Genomic DNA, 23,149 nt, shown 5'->3' with positions numbered 1-23,149 from the left:
TGCACCGGCTCTTGGAAAGAGCACCCTATCCCCATAACCCAGTAACCCCACCCAACACTAAGGGCAATTTTGGACACTAAGGGCAATTTATCATGGCCAATCCACCTAACCTGCATATCTTTGGACTGTGGGAGGAAACCAGAGCACCCGGAGGAAACCCACGTACACACGGGGAGGATGTGCAGACTCCGCACAGACAGTGACCCAGTGTTGATTTCCCACCTTCACCTTTGAATATGGCACTGCACTTTTGAGCAGTTTGCTCTGTCTCAGTTGAAATTTAAATATTTCCAGTAAGTTGAAAGTTGAAAAATCGTATTTTCAAAAATACAGCGCATACCTTTGTAACAACAAACATAAGCTAACCTGTCCTAATGTCTCTTTCTTTAGTTCAGTGCAATCTATTGTCTGATTGTGCTCTTGTGAAGCACCGTGGGACATTTTACAACATTAAAGGTGTTTTATAAATGCAAGTTGTTGTTCTTAAGGTGTTTTACTGTTTTTTCTTTCAGTTGAGGCTCGGTTGATAGCACATTTGTCTCTGAATCACAACGTACCAGGTTCATGTCCCATTTGCAGGTCTTGAGCTCAATAATGAGGACTGACACTCCAGTGGGGTACTGAGAGAGCATAGTGCTGTTGGAGGTGCTGTCTCTCAGATGAGACATTGAACCCAAATCCCATCTGCGTGCTGGAGTAGATGTAAAAGATCCCATGGTGCTATTTTGAAAAAAAGCAGGGGTCTTATCCCTGCTGATCTGGCCAAGATTTATCCTTCAATCACCATCAGGGTTCAAGTCTACAAGTAGACTTCATTGGCTGTAAAGTGCTATGAGATGTCAATTGGCAGTGAAGAGCTCTATATCTTTTTTTGGCACTTCTTTCAATAGAAGCTATTTCTAAGAACGGGAGAATAGCCCAGGATCCAATTAAAAAATTCTGAGTAATATCTATGCTGAAGGACAGAACGCGGTTACACTTCTTCAAGGTTTCTTTGTATTGTCCTAATACTGTATGATCAAATTCCAGTGTTTAGTTTAACGATCCATAATGTTAGGAACCATTAACATTTAAAGAGAAATATGAACATCTTGGGCGGGATTCTCCAATCCCGCGGCAGAGTGTCCACGCCGTCGTAAACGCCGTCGCGGTGTGAACGAGCCGCTCTCACGTCTAATTCTGGCCCCTAGAGAGGGCCAACATGGCGCTGGAACTGGGCGCCGCAGGAGCCGCGCATGCGCAGTTGCGCCGGTGCCAACGAGGGCATGCGCAGTTGCGCCAGTGCCAACGAGGACATGCGCAGTGGCGCCGGCACAAACGCACGCATGCGCAATGGCCTCCTTCAACGCGCCGGCCCTGACGCAACATGGCACAGGGCTACAGGGTCCGGCGCATAGGAAAGGAGGCCCCCAGCCACAGAGGCCGACCCGCCGATCGGTGGGTCCCGATCGCGGTCCGGGCCCATCGGAGGCCCCCCCTGGGGTCGGAACCCCCCCCCAAACAGGCTGCCACCCGACCCTTACATGCCGAGGTCCCGCCGGCCCAAAGCAGGTTAGAATGGCGCCGGCGGGACTCGGCTCTTTTTCTGCGGCCGCTCGGCCCATCTGGGCCAGAGAATCGGTGGGCCGGGCGCATAGAGCGACCCACAACCGCACTAAGGAGAATCACGTGCCGGCCTCGGGACACCTTGTTTATCCAATCGAACTACACCATAAGATTTTACATTTACTTTAACAAAACAAATTTTATTGTATATAAAGAATTAAACAAAACCAGCACTATTGACTTAACAATATTGTTTATAACAATGTATGTTATGCACTCAAGTGTACTTATTTCCGACCACTACGTGTGCCCCCCCCCCTCCCAATCTCTTCTAAGTCATATCAGTCTTAAAGTTATTTACTTCTATAGTGACCACGCGTAAGTAGGCCTCAGCCGTCTGGAGAATTCGGCTCAGCTCCAGCTATTCTCAGAGGTAAAACTTTAATTGACCATCTCTTGGACTTCGGATGCATCTTTCCCTAGTTCTGTTGCTTTTTCAATACCTTCAAGCTTATCTGCTTGTTGCTTTCTTTCGTATAATATTCTGCGAAGGACCACTTCCATTAGTTTCAAACTCGGCAATCTTCAAAATGGTCCCTCGCAAAATTCAATTGAAATTAAACCTCACCACGTTCCACATGATGAATGATGAAGTTAGCTTTTTCTTTACTCTGCTTACAGTGCATGTCTAAGCACAGTTTCGTTAGGCTACCAGTAAGCTGCAAATCACATGAGATCCAAATTACAACTCTCTCCACAAACACCCAGAAATATTGAAACCAGAGAACGTTCCTAAGCTCTATCCATCTCCACAATGATGAAACTTGCTCTGAGATGTCCACAAACCGGCGTTTAGATTAACTATCCCTCATTTCCAATTTCTTCATGGCCTGACGAAGTAAATGGATTTCACAACCATTCAGGGTTTGCTGAATGCTTCCAGACCAATTTAGCTCTAACTCCCAAGACAAAAACATCTCTCTGGAATGCCCTTCTTTTCAAGCATCGCAGATATCGCGGCTTGAGCTCTTTAGGTAAGTAAGTCCATTGCTATTTTATAATCTTACCTTTCTATCTGTTAACCTCTTGATCAACGTGGCCTCCACCCCAAAGAGGATCATAGAATCCAAACTTACTTTAATTGCATTTATCCCATTTTCTCCAGTTAAACTATAGTTTCTGAAACTAAAAATTGTACACTAAAAAACATGAACCATGAAATAAATATTCACAACTATAGTAACAGCAATTCGGCAATGAATGCTGAATGACATGGGTAACTTATGCTGGGAATTTCCTTGAGGTTTCTTCCACTCTGCTGTCATAACTTTGCTAGAGATTCAGTGGAAACTCTGGGCGGGATTCTCCTCCCCCACGCCGAAGTGGCCGCGCCGTCGTGAACGCCGTCGAGGTTCACGACGGCGCAGAACGGCCCCGGTCCCGACAGATTCAGGCCCTGACAACGGGCCAGTATCGGGGCCGCGTCATCTACCCGCGCCAGGCCTTGTTGCCCGCGTAAAAGCGGCGCCGAATAGATGACGCGGCCGGCGCTGCATAACGGACGTCATCCGCGCATGCGCGGGTTGGCCGGCGCCAACCGGCGCATGCGTGGTTGCCGTCCTGTCCAAATCCGCCCCGCAAGAAGATGGGGGATGGATCTTGCGGGGCCGCGGAAGGAAGGAGGTCCTCCTTCAGAGAGGACGGCCCGACGATCGGTGGGCACCGATCGCGGGCCACCCCACATTCAAGGTGAAGCCCGGTGCAGGATCCCCCCTCGCCCCCCCACAGGCCGCCCCCCCAGCGTTCACGCACCGCCCACGACTGTAGCGACCAGGTGTGGACGGCGCTGGGGGGAACCCGCCGTTTTGGCCTGGCCGCTCGGCCCATCCGGGCCTCAGAATCGCGGGGGTGCCGGAGAATCGCCATTTTGGGTGTCTCCGGCGATTCTCCGGCCTGCGGCCCGCGAAACTCGAGTGGCCCGTTCCCGCCGCTCGGGAGAATCGCGGGAGGGCGTCGGACCGGTGTGCCCGGAAATTTCGGCGGCCCAGGCGATTCTCCCATCCGGCCTGGCAGTGGAGAATCGCGCCCTCTGTTTATGACATTAAGAATTTCTAACCATTATTAAATTAAAATAAAATAACAAAGTTTTAAAAGCGCAAACCAGAACTAGGTTCACAATACCCAATGTTACACAAAGACATCACCTTACAAGGAAGTGATTAACCTACACATACTGGTGTAGTCCACTCTGCGAATTGCAAGGGTCGTATTAACCCGAGGCTCGTTAACTGCTCAAGGCCAGTCTCCAGTTTGGTAAGTAAAGCCTGTGGGACTGGCTGTGCCCTGAAATATTTGGGGCATCCGGGTCCACTTAATCCTTGCCCTACCTCTCTTTTTTCGACCAAGGACTTTCTGGAATACCGTGGGGAATTTGCCAATGACCTTGTACAGTCCTAATTTAAAAACTTGTAGCCAATCCAGATGGATCCTCTGGAGTCGGTCCCTGCCCAAGAGGTTGGGTCCTGGTCCTCATACAACTATGAACGGGAGTGGGGCGCATCTGCGGCCCATAGGTAACTGGGGTCATAGTGGTCCCCATAATCTTCAAAGGTTCTCCTGAATATGTGGCCAACCTGGCCCTGGTGTCTCACAGGCCTAGGGGGAAGATGCCCACCCAGAGATGCCAGAAGGTCTGTTCCCGACGATGGAGGCAGCAACTCCTGAATCCACCTCCATTTCTACGGAATGTCCATTGACCAAGAGTATTATCTTTATCAGGGCCACATTAGATGTTATGATGTAGTTTAGCTGCATTGTTTCATCCTTTCCAGGCTGATAGACTTCCAAGGCCCAGGCGGAGGTGGCTTTGGCTTCCAGTCTGAGCGTTATGCAAATTGCTGATTCTGGCAGCCTTGCATGGATCGTGCTCTTTGGCCACACTTACAGCTGCCTTATGGCTGACATTTGGAGTCCTCCGGGGAGGTTTCCCTGGTACTTCTAGGGTTATCCAGCTGTCTTTTGAGATGCTTGAATGTTCTGGCTGAATATTGAGTTGGTGATTGGTGCCCCCACCCCCAGCTTGAGAACACTACCATATAGTGAAAATTGCAAAGAAAATCCTGGTTTGAAAGGGTTACCAAACCAAAGTGATCCTGTCAGCTCTAATTAGCATACATTCATTTTATGGTTAGAATGAGGTTATTTGCCAAATATTTTATATCTTTAGCACCTGAGGAGAAAATGTGTGAAGCCTTGAAATAATCTGCTTCTTAAAGGTTCCTTTTTTAAAAAAAAATCTGACTTTGTAAGGAGTTTAATATGACCAGCTGCAGCAAACAGTTTTCTTTTGTTTGACACTGCTAGTTGCCAAACTGCTGCAATTACTCTCAATTTTTCGAAAAGGCTTTCACTTTTTAAGGTTTCTTTATATGTTGCTGCTGTAAGCAGTCATGGCAGTCCAGTTGCACAGTAGGCTGATGCACCTGGATAAAATGATGTAGGATGTAGTGACTAAGGGCTTTTCACAGTAACTTCATTGAAGCCTACTTGTGACAATAAGCGACTATTATTATTAATATTATTAGGATGTTAGAACATGAGGGTTTTACCACAATTTCTTGTGTGACTAATATGTCTTTGGATGTGACATAAGAGTACTGAGTGGAGGTTAGATACTTGTGCAAAGTGAAGAAGGGAATAGGCTGAGATTGAATTATTCAATGCCTACCTCCTTTGCCTTCCAGTGGTCAGTTTATATCAGCAATGGAGGTCTAGGTGTAAAATGCCTACGTTCATGGGCAGGATTCATCCGACCCCCCGCCGGGTCGGAGAATCGCCGGGGGTCGGTGTGAATCCCGCCCCCGCCCGCCTCCAAATTCTCCGGCCCCCCAGAAATTGGCCAGGCGCGAGTCGCGCTGCCCGCCTCGGAGAATGGCGGGGACCGGCGCGACTCAATGGGCCCCGGGGCTGCCCAAATTCTCCAGCCCGCAATGGCCCGAAGTCCCACCCGTCTTTTGCCAGTCCCGCCGGCGTAAATTGGAGTAGGTCCTTACTGGCGGGACCTGATGGCGCGGGCGGCCTCCGGGGTTCTTGGGGGGGATCTGGCCCTGGGTGGTGCCCCCACGGTGGCCTGGCCCGCGATCGGGGCCCACTGATCCGCAGGCGGGCCTGTGCCATGGGGACACTCTATCCTTCCGCACCGGAGGCTGTACCGGTCCGCCATTCCCGGTGCGGAAACAAAGCCCTCTGCGCATGCGCGGGGATGACACCAGCACATGCTGGCGCTCCCGCGCATGCGCCAACTCGCGCCGGCCGGCAGAGGCCCTTCAGCGCCGCTTGGCGTGGCACCAAGCCCCTTTCCCGCTGGCCAGTGGGGCGCAAATCACTCTGGGGCGGGCCTAGCCCCTGAAGGTGCGGAGGATTCCGCACCTTTGGGGCGGCCCGACGCCGGAGTGGTTCACGCCACTCCGTCCCGCCGGAGTTGCCCACCCCGCCGATTATGGAAGAATCCCGCCCCATATGTCAAGGAAGGTTTAGTGACCTTCAAGAAGGGGGATGTATTCCTATGTACACAGGTGGTGAGCATCAATATTTCGGAACTTGGGAAAAGGAATAAGGGCAGCACGGTAGCAAAGTGGTTAGCACTGTTGCTTCACAGGTTCGATTCCCGGCTTGGGTCACTGTCTGTGCGGAGGCTGCATGTTCTTCCCGTGTCTGCGTGGGTTTCCTCCGGGTGCTCCGGTTTCCTCCCACAAGTCACGAAAGACATGCTGTTAGGTGAATTGGACATTCTGAATTCCTCCTTCAGTACACCCGAACAGGTGCCGGAGTGTAGCGACTAGAGGATTTTCACAGTAACTTTATTGCATTGGTAATGTAAGCCTACTTGTGACACTAATAAAGATTATTATTATTATAAAGGAATCTTAATATTAACTTGCAATTGGAGAGGAAAGCAAGCTAGGTTCCAAAATATATTTTTAAATGCTACAGAGCAGTAATTTGTTGTACTGTAACAATATCTTTAGCATAATTTTCTTTTACTGGTTTGTGGTACAATTATATTGCAATGTTTAGAGCCAGATTGTCATTACTGAGATAAAGGCAATTTCCTTCCAGCAAAAAAAAACATCCAGTGGAAGGAGTCTATGACCACTAGCTGCAACATTGTCTAAACCTCATTGGCAGTTCCCTAATCTGAATCAAGTGCTATATAAATATCAGCCCATATTATAATGTAAGTACACACATACCACCCAAGATTTCTGCTTCTGTACTCGCCTGCTATTTTCTGCCCATCCAGTTTATTGAACCACAAGTGAATGGGGAGTATAAAAGCATCATTGTGCTTGAGGTACAATACAGGTGTTATACTGCTTAAGGTGCACTATACACACTATACATGGTACAATGCATGTCTACTGTTCAGTCTAAATCTTTTTGGTAAAATGAACATTATGATATGAAACAAAAAAGTGTTTTGCCATAAAGTTAGAATTGGAATATAAACTACTACCGCTGCAATCCTAAATATTTGTTGCTAATTAGTTTTAAAATGCAGTTATGTAGCTAGGCTTTAGAAGTCTGACAAAATGATATGATTTTGTTATACTTAAACTATGTTCTTTAAAATATTTATTGATTTATGTCTGTTCCCAAATATGGTTAGTCCAATCATGCTACAATACTATACTTCAATTAGACTAGCTGATGCTCGGGTTCTTTAGCAGTGAAGGTAGTCATAATTATGTTGAGACCTTTTTAAAAAACTTTTGAAAAGATTATTTCAGGGGCGAAATTCTCCAGAAACGGCGCAATGTCCGCCGACTGGCTCCCAAAACGGCGCAAATCAGACTGGCATCGCGCCGCCCCAAAGGTGCGGAATGCTCCGCATCTTTGGGGGCCGAGCCCCAACATTGAGGGGCTAGGTCGGCGCCGGACGAATTTCTGCCCCGCCAGCTGGCGGAAAAGGCCTTTGGTGCCCCGCCAGCTGGCGCGGAAATGACATCTCCGGGCGGCGCATGCGCAGGAGCGTCAGTGGCCGCTGACGGCATTCCCGCGCATGCGCAGTGGAGGGAGTCTCTTCCGCCTCCGCCATGGTGGAGACCGTGGCGGAGGCGGAAGGGAAAGAGTGCCCCCACGGCACAGGCCCGCCCGCGGATCGGTGGGCCTCGATCGCGGGCCAGGCCACCGTGGGGGCACCCCCCGGGGCCAGATCGCCTCGCGCCCCCCCAGGACCCCGGAGCCCGCCCACGCCGCCTTATCCCGCCGGTAAAGTAGGTGGTTTAATTTACGCCGGCGGGACAGGCATTTTAGCGATGGGATTTCGGCCTATCCGGGCCAGAGAATCGAGCGGGGGGGGCCCGCCAACCGGTGCGGCGCGATTCCCGCCCCCGCCGAATATCCGGTGCCGGAGACATCGGCAACCGGCGGGGGCGGGATTCACGCCAGCCCCCGGCGATTCTCCGACCCGGCGGGGGGTCGGAGAATCTCGCCCCAGATTTCTATACAATTATTGTTACGATCTTGGCTACATTGTAGCCATTTAAGTTTTCTAAAAGTATTTTAAGAAGTTTAAATAAATAATATGATTGTTATATACATTTGATTTTTTAAAACTGGCCAATGTTAGGCTACAAAAATAATACTGTCATTTTTATTAAAAGTAATGATTTTCTTTAAAAACAAATACCCTTAGTATTCGGACCTGAAGAAGCAAAATATAAGGCCATAAGGTTAGGCATTTGATATTTTAGGTTCGATTGATTTTCTTTGGGACTATTGTGGCCATTTTTCCCAGTACATTAGCATCAGCTTTCTCGCTGAAAGGTTTCTGAGCTGTGATGGACTTGATCCCAGGTCAAATTCTGTACTAATCTGTCAAGCTACTTCTTCCTATTGCCATTCATTTACAGGACATTATACATTTTCATATTCAAAGACTGCCAAGCACAAGCTGCCAAAAATAAGTTGACTGCAGATATAATGAAAATTCATTGTAAATTTTATTGGTTTTCTGAAAAGTCTCGAAGTTTTATTTTTTCCCATTTAAAAAAAAATGTTTGTTTTTCTTTACACTTCCCAGCACCGATAGCTGCCGGAACAGGCCCGAATTTCTCCCTCTCAGATTTGGAGGGATCTTCGTATTATAGCATGAGCCCTGGGGCCATGAGGAGGTCTTTGCCCAGCACGTCCTCCAGCAGGTAATTAAAATATTTATACAAAATCATTCAATAACCCATGGATCTGCAGTTACCTTAAATTCATATAAAATATTTTCCAAGATAAAGCCTCGGATGGTTTGGAATGTGTATAAAACAATAGGTTGTTGCAAAATAATCTTCGACAAATGTGTGCAGGAATTTGAGTCATCAGAAACTATCCTGAACATATTAGGTGACCGAGATAAAGGTGACACTACAAGTGGGTGTTTAAGGAAATTTACCACAATTGTCAATAAACAATATTGCATGGAAATTCTGCTTTGCCACCTGACCTGATAAGACAGTAGAATTTCAATGCCTTCCCATTTTTATGTTATGCATTTCTCACCACCCCAAAAATACATCCAATAGTGTGCCACATAATGATTTTTGATAGTGGTACAAAAGGTGTTCATTTTCAGACTATGATACTGAATTACGTGCCAATTTTAGACCATTGTGCAGATTAACTGTGACACAGATCTCTTCAAAGGATGCTCCTCAGGTCTTGGTATGTTAATTCCAGGTTCTTTTTCAACAACCCCCTAATTAACCATGCGTGGTGATTCATGAACTCTCAGTACAATGTCATCTTTTGATTGTTAACATTTCATTAAGGTCTGCTTCAGTGAAATATTTTTAGATTTTTTTTTCTGAAATTCTTATTAATTATGCTCACTCTGGGTCTCCTTTGTTTGAAGAAAGCCACACAATTTGTTCCAAGAACAAAGCAAGTTAGAATCACAAGTTGAAATCTAAACTTACAGTATCCTTAACGCTAAGTGATAATTTGGGCTTGTGAATGGGCCAGATTTTGCTGAGAAAAATAATGGACATTGTTATGTTCCTGAGTTAGCCGCAAAGAGAAAACGTATGGAGGTGCCCCCACTCTGGATTCTTTCAATCACGATGAGAACTTGCGCAAACACTCTGCTGACATCACCACAGATCACGCAGGGATGAATTTTCTGGTACATAACAGACCTGAACTTCCACAACGTGGCAGTTGGATTGTCACTCTGCTTCTAATGTCGTACCTTGAAATCCAGGCGGTCCTTTCTTGCCTGTCCTCCTGACTCAAGTTTGATAAGAGCTTTATAGGGCAGCATGTTCCTAAGACTGCAGTCAAAGGTAAAGAGGCCATACCCCCCTTTTTACAGTACTGGCTGCCGTAAAGCAGGTGAATTTAAAGGCCCAACCACTTTCAAGCTATGGATAAGGTAGGTTTGCAGGTTAATTTGTGTGTAGTATTGTGGGGGTCTTCGATCAAGGGAGCTGCATGCAGTCAATGGAGGGGGGTGGTTGGGGGTTGGGTGTTAAGTGTGGGGTTGCAGTCAGAGGGGGTGCAGTTGTTGGGGGAGGTGGGGAGGAGTATAGTCGGGAGGTCGCATGGGTATTGCAGCGGGTGTAATGGGGGGGGGGGTACTCAGTTGTCCCATGGGGGATCGGGGAGGTCAATACCATAATTACCGAAAAGAGGTTTTAATTCTTTCTTTTCTGGGTAACTATTACTTGACGATCATCAGAAGCTTCTGAAGATTGTGATTTAAATCTCATTTTCAGATGGTACACAGTGCAGGGCAGTCCCCAATCAGAAACTTGGACTTCCAGAGCAATTTCCATGAAATCCTTATCTGGGAAATTTGTAATCTCTGGGGGTAGTGGGAGGTTGGTAGTTCCTTGGTGCATCTTTGGGGTGCCCCGCAGATATGGTCCCCAGAGCTTGGGTGTTACTGGCTAATGTTGTATGAGTAACCACACATCATAATTAACACTTCCGATTGACTAGGATTTTTTTTTTTAATTTTAAATGCCCAATTATTTTTTTCCAATTAAGGGGCAATTTAGAGTGACCAATCCAGCTAACCTGCACTTTTTTGGGTTGTGGGGGTGAAACCCATGCGGACACGGGGAGAATGTGCAAACTCCATACAGACAGTGACCCGAGGCCGGGATCGAACCCGGGTCCTGAGTGCCATAGGCAGCAGTGCTAACCACTGCGCCACCATGCCGCCCTCGATTGACTAGGAATTTACAAAAAGTAAGAGCTACGCATAAATTTCAACTTCCCTCAAGTTGCTTGTGATTATTACTGCTTTGCTGTTAGCTTCATGAAAATGGCATCTTTCCCTTGACCACTCGGTGTGTGTTTCTTTTTCTAAACTTTTTCTAATTAAGGGGCAATTTAGCATAGCCAATCCACCTGTACTTGATGGAGATCAGAAGGATGAAATTTACAGAATACTGAGAGGCCTAAATAGAGTGGACGTGGAGAAAGTTTTTCCACTAGTAGAGAGACTTTGGGTTGTGGGGATAAGACCCATGCAGACGCAGGGAGAATGTGCAAACTCCACATGGCCAATGACCAAGGGCCGGGATCGTACCCGGGTCCATGGCGCCATGAGACAGCAGTGTGCCACTGTGCTGCCCTACTCTGTGTGTTTCATGAAGGTGTTACAATTGCACATTAATTGCCCATTACACTCATTGCAGAAAATTTAGTGAATTAACAAAGTAAGTATCCTATAAAGATGTGGGACGCAATTCAACCGGAAAAATCCTATAATCGGTTTTGGGCACATTTGGTGGGGTGTTTCTCGGCAACTGCAGCACAAAGAAACACCCCCCAATTCAATGGCACTTTGCCGGGGGGGGGCGGGTTTGGGCCTCGGGGAGTTTCTCTCTGCCAAGGCCACACTTGAGTCATTTCGCTACTGTGAGGAAAGAAGTTCAAAGACTCATTACCCTCGGTCTTCTCATCTCTTTTTAAACAGTGACCCCTAGTTCTAGATGCTGTCACAAAAGGGAAACATTCTTTCCACATTCACCCTGTCAAGGCACATCAGGATCTTCTGTGCTTCAATCAAGTTGCCTCTTACCCTTCTAAAGCCGATTGGATACAAACTTAGCTATCCAAGCTTTCCTCCTAAGACAATCTTCCCATTCCATGTATTAGTTTAGTAAAATGTCTCTGAACTACTTCCAACATGCTTGCTTAAATAAGGAAACCACTACTGTATACAACATGTGGTCTCAACAGTCTCCTGTACAATTGAAGCATTAGTTCTCTATGTTTATATTCAATTCCCCTGACAGTAAATGGTAATATTCTATTAATTTTCCTAACTACTTATTGTACCTGCATACTAGCCTTTTGTGATTCAGGCGCTAAGACACCCAGATTCCTCTGCTTTTTTGATTCTTCCTGCCAAAACGGACAGTTTCATATTTTCCCACATTATGTTCCATTTGCCAGATCTTTGTGCACTCATGTAACCTCTCTATATCCCTTTGTAGCCTCCTTATTTCCTCTTCAAACTTACTTTCCAGCCTATCTTTGTATCATCAGCAAACTTAACAGCGATACTTTCTGCCTCTTCATCCAACTTTATATAACTTGCAAAACATTGCCACTCCAGCACTGATCCATGTGACGCACTGCCAACTAGGAAAGACCCAATTAAACATACTCTCTGTTTTCTGTTAGCCAACTAATCTTCAATCTTTGCCAATATGTTACCCCCTATGCCATGAGCTTTTATTTTCTGCAATAACCTTTGATCTTATAAATGCCTTCTGGAAATCTAAGTGCAGTACATCCACATTTAGCTACAGCACATGTCACTCCTTCAAAGAACTTTAATGAATTAGACGCAATTTCCCTTTCATAAAACCATGTTGACTCTGCCTGATCACCTTGAATTGTTCCAATAAAATTTTTAATTACAGCTTCCAACATTTTTCCTATGGCAGATTTCAAGCTAACTGGCCTATAGTTTCCTGTTTCCAGTGCCTCTCCTGTTTTGAATAAAGGAGTTACATTTGCTATTTTCCAATCTAATGTCACCTTCCTCAAATCCAGAGAATTAAAAAAAATTAAAAGCAACGCATCAACTATCTGACGAGCCAGTTCTTTTAAGACCCGAGGATGAAGTCCAACAGGACCTGGGGATTTGTCAGTCTATAGCTCTTACAATTTACTAATTACCACCTCCCTGGTGATTGTAATTTTCTCGAGTTCCTTCCTTCCTTCCAATTCCTGATTTACCACTCTTTCTGGGCTATTACTTGCATCCTCTATAGTGAAGACCAATGCAAAGTACCTATTCAATTCATCTGCCACCTCTTTATTTCCCATTATTAATCCCCCAGACTCACTTTCTATGGGACCAATGCTCACTTGGTTAACTCTTCTCACAGAAACTCTTACTCGCACCTTTATATTTCTAGATAGTTTCCTCTCATACATAAATATTCCTCCTTTTTCATCTTTTTTGCCATTCTTTGCTGTTATTTATATTCTGTCCAATTTTCTGGCCTGCTACCTATCTTTGCGCAATTATGTGCTCTTTCATTAAGCTGTCTTTAACCTTTTTAGTTGACCATGGATGGTAGGTTCTCCCCTTGGGCTTTTTTTTCCTCGATGGAGTGTATCTATTCTGTGTGTTTTGATATCTGCCACTGCATCTCTATTGACCTATCCCTTTATCTCATTTACCAGTTCACTTTAGCTAGCTCTGCTTTCATTTCCACATAATTACCCTTATTTTAAGTTCAAAATACTGGTCTTGGACCCACTCTTCTCTCCCTCAAACTGAATATGAAATTCAATCATACTATGATTGCTGCCACTCAGGCGTGCCACAATTATGAGGTTATCAACATCTGAATTGATATCAGATCTCTTCAGTTTCTACCAACAGAGATTGTTTTGTGGGATATACTGAAAAAATAATTCATTAGATGTGCCATTTCAATCATGAAGACTTATTTAGGAGAAATGGGAAAAAAAATCAACTACTATGTATCCACCAAAACAGAGGAAAATACTGGTTTGAATTTAAAAATTTATATTCTGCTTTAATCCGCATAACTTATTTTGATTTCCCTATGAACCATCTAGCTTTCTATGACCAAGTGGATATCCAGATGATTAATTGTCTAATCTCAATCAAATAGCAACTCATATATGCAGCCAAGTGGCACATCATTCTGTTCAGCTGTCCTCTTGACTCTGCCTGAATGCCCCGGACTCTGGTACTTTGCACCAGTGAAAGGCCCTTTTTAGCATCTCTTTTGCAGTTGCAACTTTCTCCTAAATCAACATTTATCTCTGCCTGCATTTTCTGCATCTCTTTGCAGCATGCATTATCCATGAGTGCTATATGTCTCTGCTGCTAGTGCACTTGAATAAAACCACTAGTGTTCAGTGATGCACAAAAGCAGCCAAATGTAATTGGCTATTGATCCCCCCCCTGCCCGAGTCCCTCCGCACAAACCTTTTTTGAAAATTTATTTTTAAATTTAGAGTATACAATTTGTTTTTTCCAATTAAGGGGCAAATTAGCATGGCCAATCCACCTAACCTGCACATATTTGAGCTGTGAAATCCATGCAGACACAGGGAGAATGTGCAAACTCCACCCAGACAGTGACCCAGGGCTGGGATTCGAACCTGGGTCCTCAGCGCTGCAGTCCCAGTGCTAACCACTGCACCACCGTACTGCCCTCCTCCGCACAAACCTGACTGAGAAACTGCAGCTGGTGTAAGCATGTGCTCCTTACTTTCCCCTTTCCCTCATCACAACCTTATCCTTGTACTTTGTTCCTCTGAAATGTCCAGACAGTGCAATCTGGCCAGGCAGTGGAAAACGACCAAGAACGCAGTGACAATGAACACATGATGATTTCACAATCGCAGCCACAAGCTCAGAGACTGACAATGCATAGTGAGATACCAGGCACAAGTCTGGTGAAGCTAGGAATAGGGGACAAGCGCAGTGCAGGTGCAAGCTCACTGGAGGGTGAGGTCCCACGTGGGTTCTGCTGTAGAGGACTTTGATGGGCTAAATTACAGAAGAAGGCTGATCGATATCCACAACAACATTCTTATTGCATTGAGAAGCCTGTCAGAACACCTATGGGTCATGAAAGGATCGGTCAGCAGCATAACACAGAATTTTGCAGAACTTGAAGCTCATCTTTCCAACAAGGAACCGATAGCCAGCTCCATCAATACCCTTGTGGACCCAAGCTTGATACAGCACTTGTACACAGAACACAGACACTTAATATGCAGATGCAGCAAGCAATTAGTAAGACAAATGGTTTGTTGACCTTTATGCAAGAGACTTGGAGCACAAAAATAAGAAAACCTTACGACAATTGTACGTGACTTTGGGACCACTGTGCACAGTTTTGGTCTTCATATCTAAGGGAGAATATTTGTCCATTGTAGGTGGTGCAGCAAAGGATTGTTGCTAACTTTGCCTTAGTTTAATTGCTCTGTTTTATTACCTTTGCTTTGAGTCGGCAGGTATCTTTATGATACCGCCACGTGGTTCAAGTCCGAGTAATGATCAATAATCCAGTACACCGATTAGTAAGATTTAAATCAAAGCACATTTATTATACACAGTAATCACTACTCATGCACAAATTCTATTTTAAGCTACTTCTACAACTAACAGGCCTATACTTAACTTGGAACTGGCCCACCAGGTCAGGGAAACAAATGGCCTTTCGTTTGGGTTCTGAGCCTGCGGGATTCGAAGTTGGTACACATTGGTAGCTAGGAGCGCCTATCTCGTAGTGAGCGTTGAAGTAAGACTTACAGTTTCGACCAGCTGCTGAAGAGTGAAGAGCTGGAGAAGCGGTGGAGAAGAGCGAAGAGAGCGATTTGAACTTGGGGCTCAATTCTTATAGTTCCCAGGGGCTCCCCGCCTTTCGGGGCGGACCCTGTACCTGGTCCCAAGTGATTGGACTTTGTCCCAATTGCTTGGTTCGATTTTCTCCAATGCTGGAGCGGTTCCCTGATCGATGGGCGGTCTTGAGGTGGTCGTTCACCTCCTTTTGTGTAGGCTTCTGCTGGCCCCCAAGAGTCTGGTTTTGCTTTGTGTGTCTAAATGTTGCTTATTGTTCCCGGGGATTGCTCATTAGTATGCAGATGGCTGTTTTGTTATGCTGATGGTTGCTGGTATCGATAGTGTCTGGCCTTTCCAGAGGTAAATACACAGCCAACCTGCAGCTGCTTGTTTTTGTCTTATTGGCTGACTTTCCCATCAGCCTTTGCCATTCGCCATTTTGAATCGGGAGTTGGCCATTTTAAGTGGCTACAGGATCACTAGATTAAGTAGCTGAGATGAGAGCATTTTCCGACAATGAGAGGTAAATTAGGCATATATTCTCTAGATTTTAGAAGAATGAGCTGTGATCTCATTGAAACATACAAGGTTCTAAAGGAGCTTCACGGCGTAGACACAGAGCTTGTTTCCATTGGCTATGGAATCCAGAATGGAAAGGTCGCTGTCAAATCAGCATTGCATGCTAATTGAGGTCATAATCTACCTACTCTGAATACTTGCAACGGACATTAAGTGTGTGCACACTATCCCCATTACTAAGAAAACCTCCAGTATGCCTCAAGTTAGAAGCATGAGCATGCACCTCGGATGACATTTTGCAACACAAAGTACCCAAAAAATAAGCACTACCAAGCCCAATTTCTCCACCATTGCCTCCATGAAACACCAATACGTAACACCATCATTGCCTTCTGCTGTTCAACATGTTATTTAGAACCCAAAATCGGTGTGCATGCTTCGTTTTGAGGTAATTTTGTTTTGATTTGAGCCATTTGAAGTGCAGCAGAATATGTACTTAATTAGCACAACAAATTATCCTTATTACAGTACTCTGGTTACTGATAAAAACCATTAAATGCAGGAGCTGTAGATAATAACCCAGTAATTTATTTGAATCCTTCCTTATTTGCTTTCAAAGTTTGACTCTGTATGAGATATAAGGATTTCAGGCATCCTATGATATAAATACAATGGAGAATAGCAAAAAGCAAGCAAATTGGACTTTTTCCCCTGACTGTGGATCATGTGATTTCTAAAAGTAGCTTACCTCCTAATATATTTGTTCAACTTTCCTATGGCATAACGCCATTGGATTTTATTCTGATGAGCAGTTGACACTGATTTTATGTGCTGAAGAAAATTTAAATAACTTTCATCCCATCGCTTTTTTTGAGCATGATTGTTAAGAAGGGAAATTGATTATGCAATGACACTGTATCGTGACCATGGAGATGGCAGGCCCAATTCCACACAGTTTCTGAGCAGGCTAGCCCAGTCCACTTTCAGCAGAAGAGTTGTAGGTTCTGGTGGATGTAGGGATAACCTACACGAGATTAAAACAATGCGGCTTGAAAGTGATGCTTGTAAGGAGAAACATGCTTTGTGCATTTCTATTAGATCCCAAAATACTAAATTGGTGCAAGGAAAACCGAGTAATGGTTTAATCCCTTTGCAAAAAAGCTGAACAAGCTACTTCGCACCTAAAGAAAAAGGTTAGTGGGTAGGATTGTCCAGCCTCTCCCCCCAGTGGGATCTTCCAATCCTGTCAAGGTCAACAGAGACTTGAATGGCCTGCTGCATCCCATGTCAGTGCCAGAAAATTCCAGCCAATGTTAAATAAACCAATACATCCGTCAGCCAAATGACATTTAAGATTCACTTTCCTCTTGTTCCTTCAAATTGAATTATGTTTTCTGTTTTTGAAAGACAATTATGAATATTTGGCAAATATTGATGTAACTGCATAAAAGGAACAAATAGAGAGAATAAAATTGGAAGAATGTTGCCTAATAATTATATTATATTTCTTTAATTCAAAAAGGAGCAAAACCTTAAAAGTGAAATGTCAAATAAAAAGTAAAATCAATCCATGTTAGTTTGAGAATAGTTTATTTTGATCATTTGGCCCCTAATTACTTGGAAGAGAAATGTTTCTGAAAATATTCAGGAAGGTGCACACATAAAACCTGGGGACAGGAAGGCACCTTCCTAAAACAAAAATAATGCAGGAATTAACTTCTTCCTTTGGTAAACCCTAATGCCAAGATTTTCTGAGTTCTACCATCAATGCTGTAAAATATGGTAAATCTCAGTCAACATGGCTTTGTCAGACCAGCTTTCCTGATTTCTTGGAGGAGGTGGTAACTCAAATAATAGACTATGGTAAACCCGACAGCATTGCATGCCTTCCAGATGGCATTTAATACGTTCCACATAAAAGGACCCGAGTTAATTTCAGAACTTTGGGGAACTAAAGCTAGAAAATAGAAAATTGGCTGAATGGTAGAAAATGGTATTAATTCGCAGGGTTATTTTAGGATAAGTTGGGAAAAAAAACTAAGCGTATTGCCCAACACTCACTGTTTCTAGTTTACATCTTGCATTCAGAAATTGAGTGTAAATTACAAGAGCTAACCCTGCTCTAAATGTTGCTAGCAGGTTATCCTGTATTACAAGTTTGCAGGTGCCATCAAATCCAGAAAGGCTTTAGAATTATAGAAGGTAGGACAGAAATTGAAGAATGACTCAAATAAGTTGTGTGACTAGGCCAAACAATGGCAGGTGAATTAAGATGGGGCAATTGATTTTCTTCATCTTTATATATCTTAGGATCTTGAGTTCATGAAAAATCAAACTAATCCAAGTTCAGCAACTTGGAAGTGTCTTTTGCATGTTTCTGTCATCATCTCAGGATCCGTATTACTTGAATCCAGCACATCCTGAACATGTCAGAGGAGACATTTCTTTTTTGCCCTACTCCTCCACTCAAATGGCTACAGGATAACCTGCTAGCAACATTTAGAGCAGGGTTAGCTCTTTCCATAGAAGAAAATCTTGTCACAATATGAAACTTTCATGCTACCAAATCCTTCAAGTCTATCACAGAGCACACCTGCCGCATCTGACAGTCTGCTGCAGGTAATTACTGTAGTATAAAGAGACACTTCATTTTTCCCAGGGAAAGACAGCATAAGGTGGATGGGCACAGTTCTTTGACTCGATGGCAGAGATCCCTCAATTTGTGCATCGTACGTGGCAGCACTGGGAACTAGGGCTCTCTGAATTAAGAGAAGGAATGTCCAGCAACATTCCCATGAAAGCATAAAATATGGGGTGGCACAATAGCACAGTGGTTAACACTTGCTTCACAGCGCCAGGGACCCGGTTTCGACTCCCAGCTTGGGTCACGGTCTGTACGGAGTCTGCACATTCTCCCCGTGTGTGCGTGGGTTTCCTCAGGGTGCTCCGGTTTCCTCCCATAGTCCAAAGATGTGCAGGTTAGGTGAATTGGACTTTCTGCATTCTCCCTCAGTGTACCCGAACAGGCGCAGGAGTGTGACGACTAGGGGATTTTCACAGTAACTTCATTGCAGTGTTAATGTAAGCCTACTTGTGACACTAATAAAGATTATTATAAGAAGCAGAATTTGCATTTATTTAACGGTATGCAGAGCCGAATGGCCATTTCTGTACCATTACTACTCTATCATTCTTATGAGTCTGAGGATTATGCAGAGCACTTCACAAACAATTAAGTACTTTATAAATGGTTGCACGGTGGCACAGTGGTTAGCACTGCTGCCTCACAGCGCCAGGGACTTGGGTTTGATTCCGTCCTTGGGTGACTGTGGAATCTGCACGTTCTCCCCATGTCTGCGTGAGTTTCCTGCTGGTGCTCTGGTTTCTTTCCACAGTCCAAAGACGTGCAGATTAGGTAGATTGGTCATGGTTAATTGCCCCTTCGTGTTTAGGGATGTGCCGCTTTGGTGGATTAGCCATGATCACTGCGCAGAGATGGGGGATAGGGAGGGGGAGTGGGCCTATATAGAGTGCTCTTTCGGGGGTCAATGCAGACTCGATGGGCTAAATGGTCTCCTTCTGCACTGTAAGGATTCTATAGATAATGTATAGAAAACACAGCAATTTGACTACATGGTTGAAAGAACATCTCTGAGATCAATGATCAGATAATCCTGTTAGTGATGTTTGATGTGGGATAAATGTTGACTAGGACACCAGGAGAGCTTTGTTGCTCTTCACTTGATGTCATTGGATCTTTTAACAGCATCTAAGAGTGGAGACTGAACATCTCATCTGAAAGACAGCATTTCTGATAGCCAGTATGAAAAGGGATTCGAGCTTTGTTATAAAGGTGACGTAGTATCAGACCACTTAAACATCTGTTCAAATGTCGGTAGCCATTATCCAGGAAGCAATCAAAATGCTCAGTGTGTGGAAAGCTATAGTGCCTGCATTATTTGAAGGAGAACCTACGCAATTGAGCAAGCTCCTGATGGCCATGGAGTACATCAGCCAAGACAACTCAATATCTGTTTGCTATTCCTTAGCTACAACATTGGTATAAATATAGAATGTGTGCAAAAGGGCAATGGTTGTGTACACTGATTAAAATGGTAACTCTCATAGCATATAAGCATATAGGTTATCTTTGTACCTTTGTACCAAGAGTGATAGACTTCACATTTGAATATTATGGTATACAGTGTCTTAGTCATCCTTCAGGTGCCAGCAAATGTGTTCTGCTTATTGTGGTGATCTGGGCAATATTAATCCCTCAACATGCGTTACTATGACAGATTAGGCAAGACTGCCTTTGCTGTTAGCCTTGTTTCCTATGGTATAAAAGTAACTATACTTCAAAAGTACATAATTGACCGTAAGGCATTTAGGAAGACTTGAGGTTGTGAAAGGTGCTTTATAAAAATTATTTCAGGAGTGAGGGTTTCGCTGGATAGGCCAGCATTTATTGCCCATCCCTAATTGCCCTGAGAAGGTGGTGGTGAGTTACCGCCTTAAATCACTGTGGTCTCTATGGTGTAGGTACACCCACAAAGCCGTTAAGAAGAGAAATCCAGGATTTTGACCCAGCGATAGTGAAGAAATGGCAATATATTTCCAAGTCAGGATGGAGGAGAACTTCCAGGTGATGATGTTCCCATGTATCTCTTGTCCTCTTCCTTCTAGATGGTTGCAGTCATGGGGTTGGAAGGTTCTGTCTATAGAGCCTTGGTGAGTTCCAGCTGCGCATCTGGTAGATGGGACACACTGCTGCCACTCTTTGTCGCTGGTGAAAGGACTGAATGTTTGTGGAAGGGGTGCCAATCAACCGGCTGCTTTGTCCTGAATGGTGTTGAGCCTTTTGAATGTTGTTGCAGCTACACTCGACAAGGCAAATGGAGAGTATTTCATCACACTCCTCACTTGTGCCTTGTAGATTGTGAAGCAGTTTGGGTAGTCAGGAGGTGAGTTACTCGTTGCAGGATTTCTAGCCTCTGACCTGCTTTTGTAGCCACTAGGATGAGTCCACTTCAGTTTCTGGTCAATGATAGCCACTAGGATGTTGATAGTGAGTGATTCAGTGATGGTAATACCATTGAATAGAATGGGGCGATAGTTCAGTTTATCCTTGAACAAGATGGTCATTGCCTGGTGCGGTGCGAACATTACTTTCCACTGATCAGCCGAAGCCTGAATATTGTCTAGGGCTAGGGTTGCATTTGGACAGGATTGCTTCTGTATCTGACGAGTCAAAAATAGTGACTAACATTATCCAATCATCAGGAACTGAACAGACAATGCTTGGGAACTGGGGTGCTAACACTTTGTAATGTTTGAAGTGGAGGTAGCGATTGGGGAATGTTCAACTTTTTTTTGGGGGTGTGTGCTGTTTACTGTTGGGGGAGGGGGGAAAGGCTGGAGGGGGTTGTTGCGACGTGGCAGGCATGAGAGATGACATGGTCATGGGCAGAGAAAGGGGCCATCTGGCGTGGGCTAGGGAGAGGGTGGAATTAAAGGGGCGGGAGTTAAGTGGGGAAGATGACAGACGGTAGAGGGGATTGGAGGCATAAGGCTGGCAACATGGAACGTCCGGGAACTAAATAGGCCGGTTAAAAAGTCGCGGGTGTACGCGCACCTCAGAAGTTTGAAAGTGGGGATGGTCTTTCTGCAGGAGACGCACCTCCATGTGAAGGACCAGGTTAGGTTAAGGAAGGGGTGGGTCGGGCAGGTTTTTCACTCGGGTTTAATTCGAAATTGAGGGGAGTGGCGATTTTAATGAGCAAAAAAAAATGGGATTTGTGAGTGCGAAGGAGGTGAGGGATATGGGTGGGAGATAAGTGATTGTGAGTGGGTATTGGAAGGGGCACTGGTGGTGTTGGTAAATGTGTATGCCCCAAATTGGCATGATGTGGGTTTTATGAGGGGGTTACTGGCAGCGATCCTGGGTTTGGCCACGCACCAGTTGATCATGGGAGGAGATTTTAACTGTCCTAGAGCCGAGAGTGGATAGGTCGAGTCCCAGGTCGATGGGTAGGGTATGAATAGCAAGGGAGCTGGGGGGGGGGGATTTATGGAGAGGGTGGATCCATGGCACTTTCAGAGCCCAGGGGAAGGGAAATATTCTTTTCACACGTCTATGAGGTGTATTCAAGGATTGATTACTTTGTCGTGAGTCGGGAGATTTTGGTTGGGGTGGAGGGGGCAGAGTATTCAGCGATAATTATCTCGGGCCATGCACCCCACTGGCTGGAGATTCGGTATAGATCGGGACGAGAGCAGAGGCCGGTGGAGGTTTGGTTCGGGGTTGTTGGCGGATGGAGATTTTTGTGATAAGGTGCGGGCGGCGATTAAGGAGTATATGGAGCTGAATCATAATGGGGAGGTGTTGCCGGCCATTTTTTGGGAGGCACTGAAGGCAGTGGTCCGGGGGGAAATTATTTTATTTGAGGCTCGTTCGGATAGGGAAAGGAGGGAGGAATATGACCTCTAGTGAGCAAGATAGTGGAGGTAGACAGGGAATATTCAAGGGTGCCCGCTGTGGAGGGATTGGCAAGGAGGAAAAAGTTGCAGGGGCAGACTTCCGGTGGCGGCTATGAAGGAGTAGGTCGCACATTTGGTGGCTCCCGCTCGGGTCGGACCTTTGGACCTTTTCCCCCGATTTTTTGTTGGACTTGATTCAGTAAATTGATGGTGGAGGCAATTGTAGAGTGGATTCCTACATCAGTGCATGGAGAGTCGGACCAGAAGTGCTCGCAAAGGAAGAAATAGGCGAACAGAGAAGGCTTGGGCTGAAGCTGCAGCGGGAGAAAGCATGGCGGACGACCGGGGTCCTGGCTTGACGACCCAGCGGTCGACAAGGCAGCTGATGCAGTTCATTCAGGAGGGCTTCACCAAGCAGAAACCAGAATTCTTGGACCCGATTAAGGAATCGATTGCGCGGCTGGAACTTAGATTGGATGCCCAAATCGTGTGATCCAGAAAGTGGAGAAGGCGCTGGCTGAGCAGGAGGAACATCAGACAGCAGTGGAGTTGGAGGTGGGGATGCTGAGAGACCAGCAGAAAAGGCTCCTGGAGAAGGTGGAGGACCTAGAGAACAGGTCCGGCCGGCAGAACTTGAGAATCATTGGTCTCCCGGAGGGGTCCCAAGGAACGGCTGCAGGGGCGTACATAGCGGGCATGTTACTGGGGGATGGGACATTCTCCCGACCCGTGGAGGTAGACAGGGCTCACAGAGCACTC

General features: G+C 45.4%; 1 protein-coding gene across 20 annotated transcripts in view; it reads left to right on the top strand.

Annotated features, from left to right (window-relative positions):
- The window catches only part of nfia (nuclear factor I/A), a 1,116,080-nt gene that overhangs the window by 852,800 nt on the left and 240,131 nt on the right, over window positions 1-23,149 (top strand). For all 20 annotated transcript variants that reach the window (XM_072510961.1, XM_072510968.1, XM_072510960.1 and 17 more), the window contains one exon: window positions 8,630-8,747. In XM_072510961.1, coding sequence (XP_072367062.1) covers window positions 8,630-8,747 — 118 coding nt within the window. The remainder of the gene's footprint in view (window positions 1-8,629; window positions 8,748-23,149) is intronic.

This window comes from Scyliorhinus torazame, chromosome 7 (assembly GCF_047496885.1).
Source record: "Scyliorhinus torazame isolate Kashiwa2021f chromosome 7, sScyTor2.1, whole genome shotgun sequence".
Lineage (NCBI taxonomy): Eukaryota > Metazoa > Chordata > Chondrichthyes > Carcharhiniformes > Scyliorhinidae > Scyliorhinus > Scyliorhinus torazame.
This window is presented reverse-complemented; position numbering and strand designations above follow the sequence as displayed.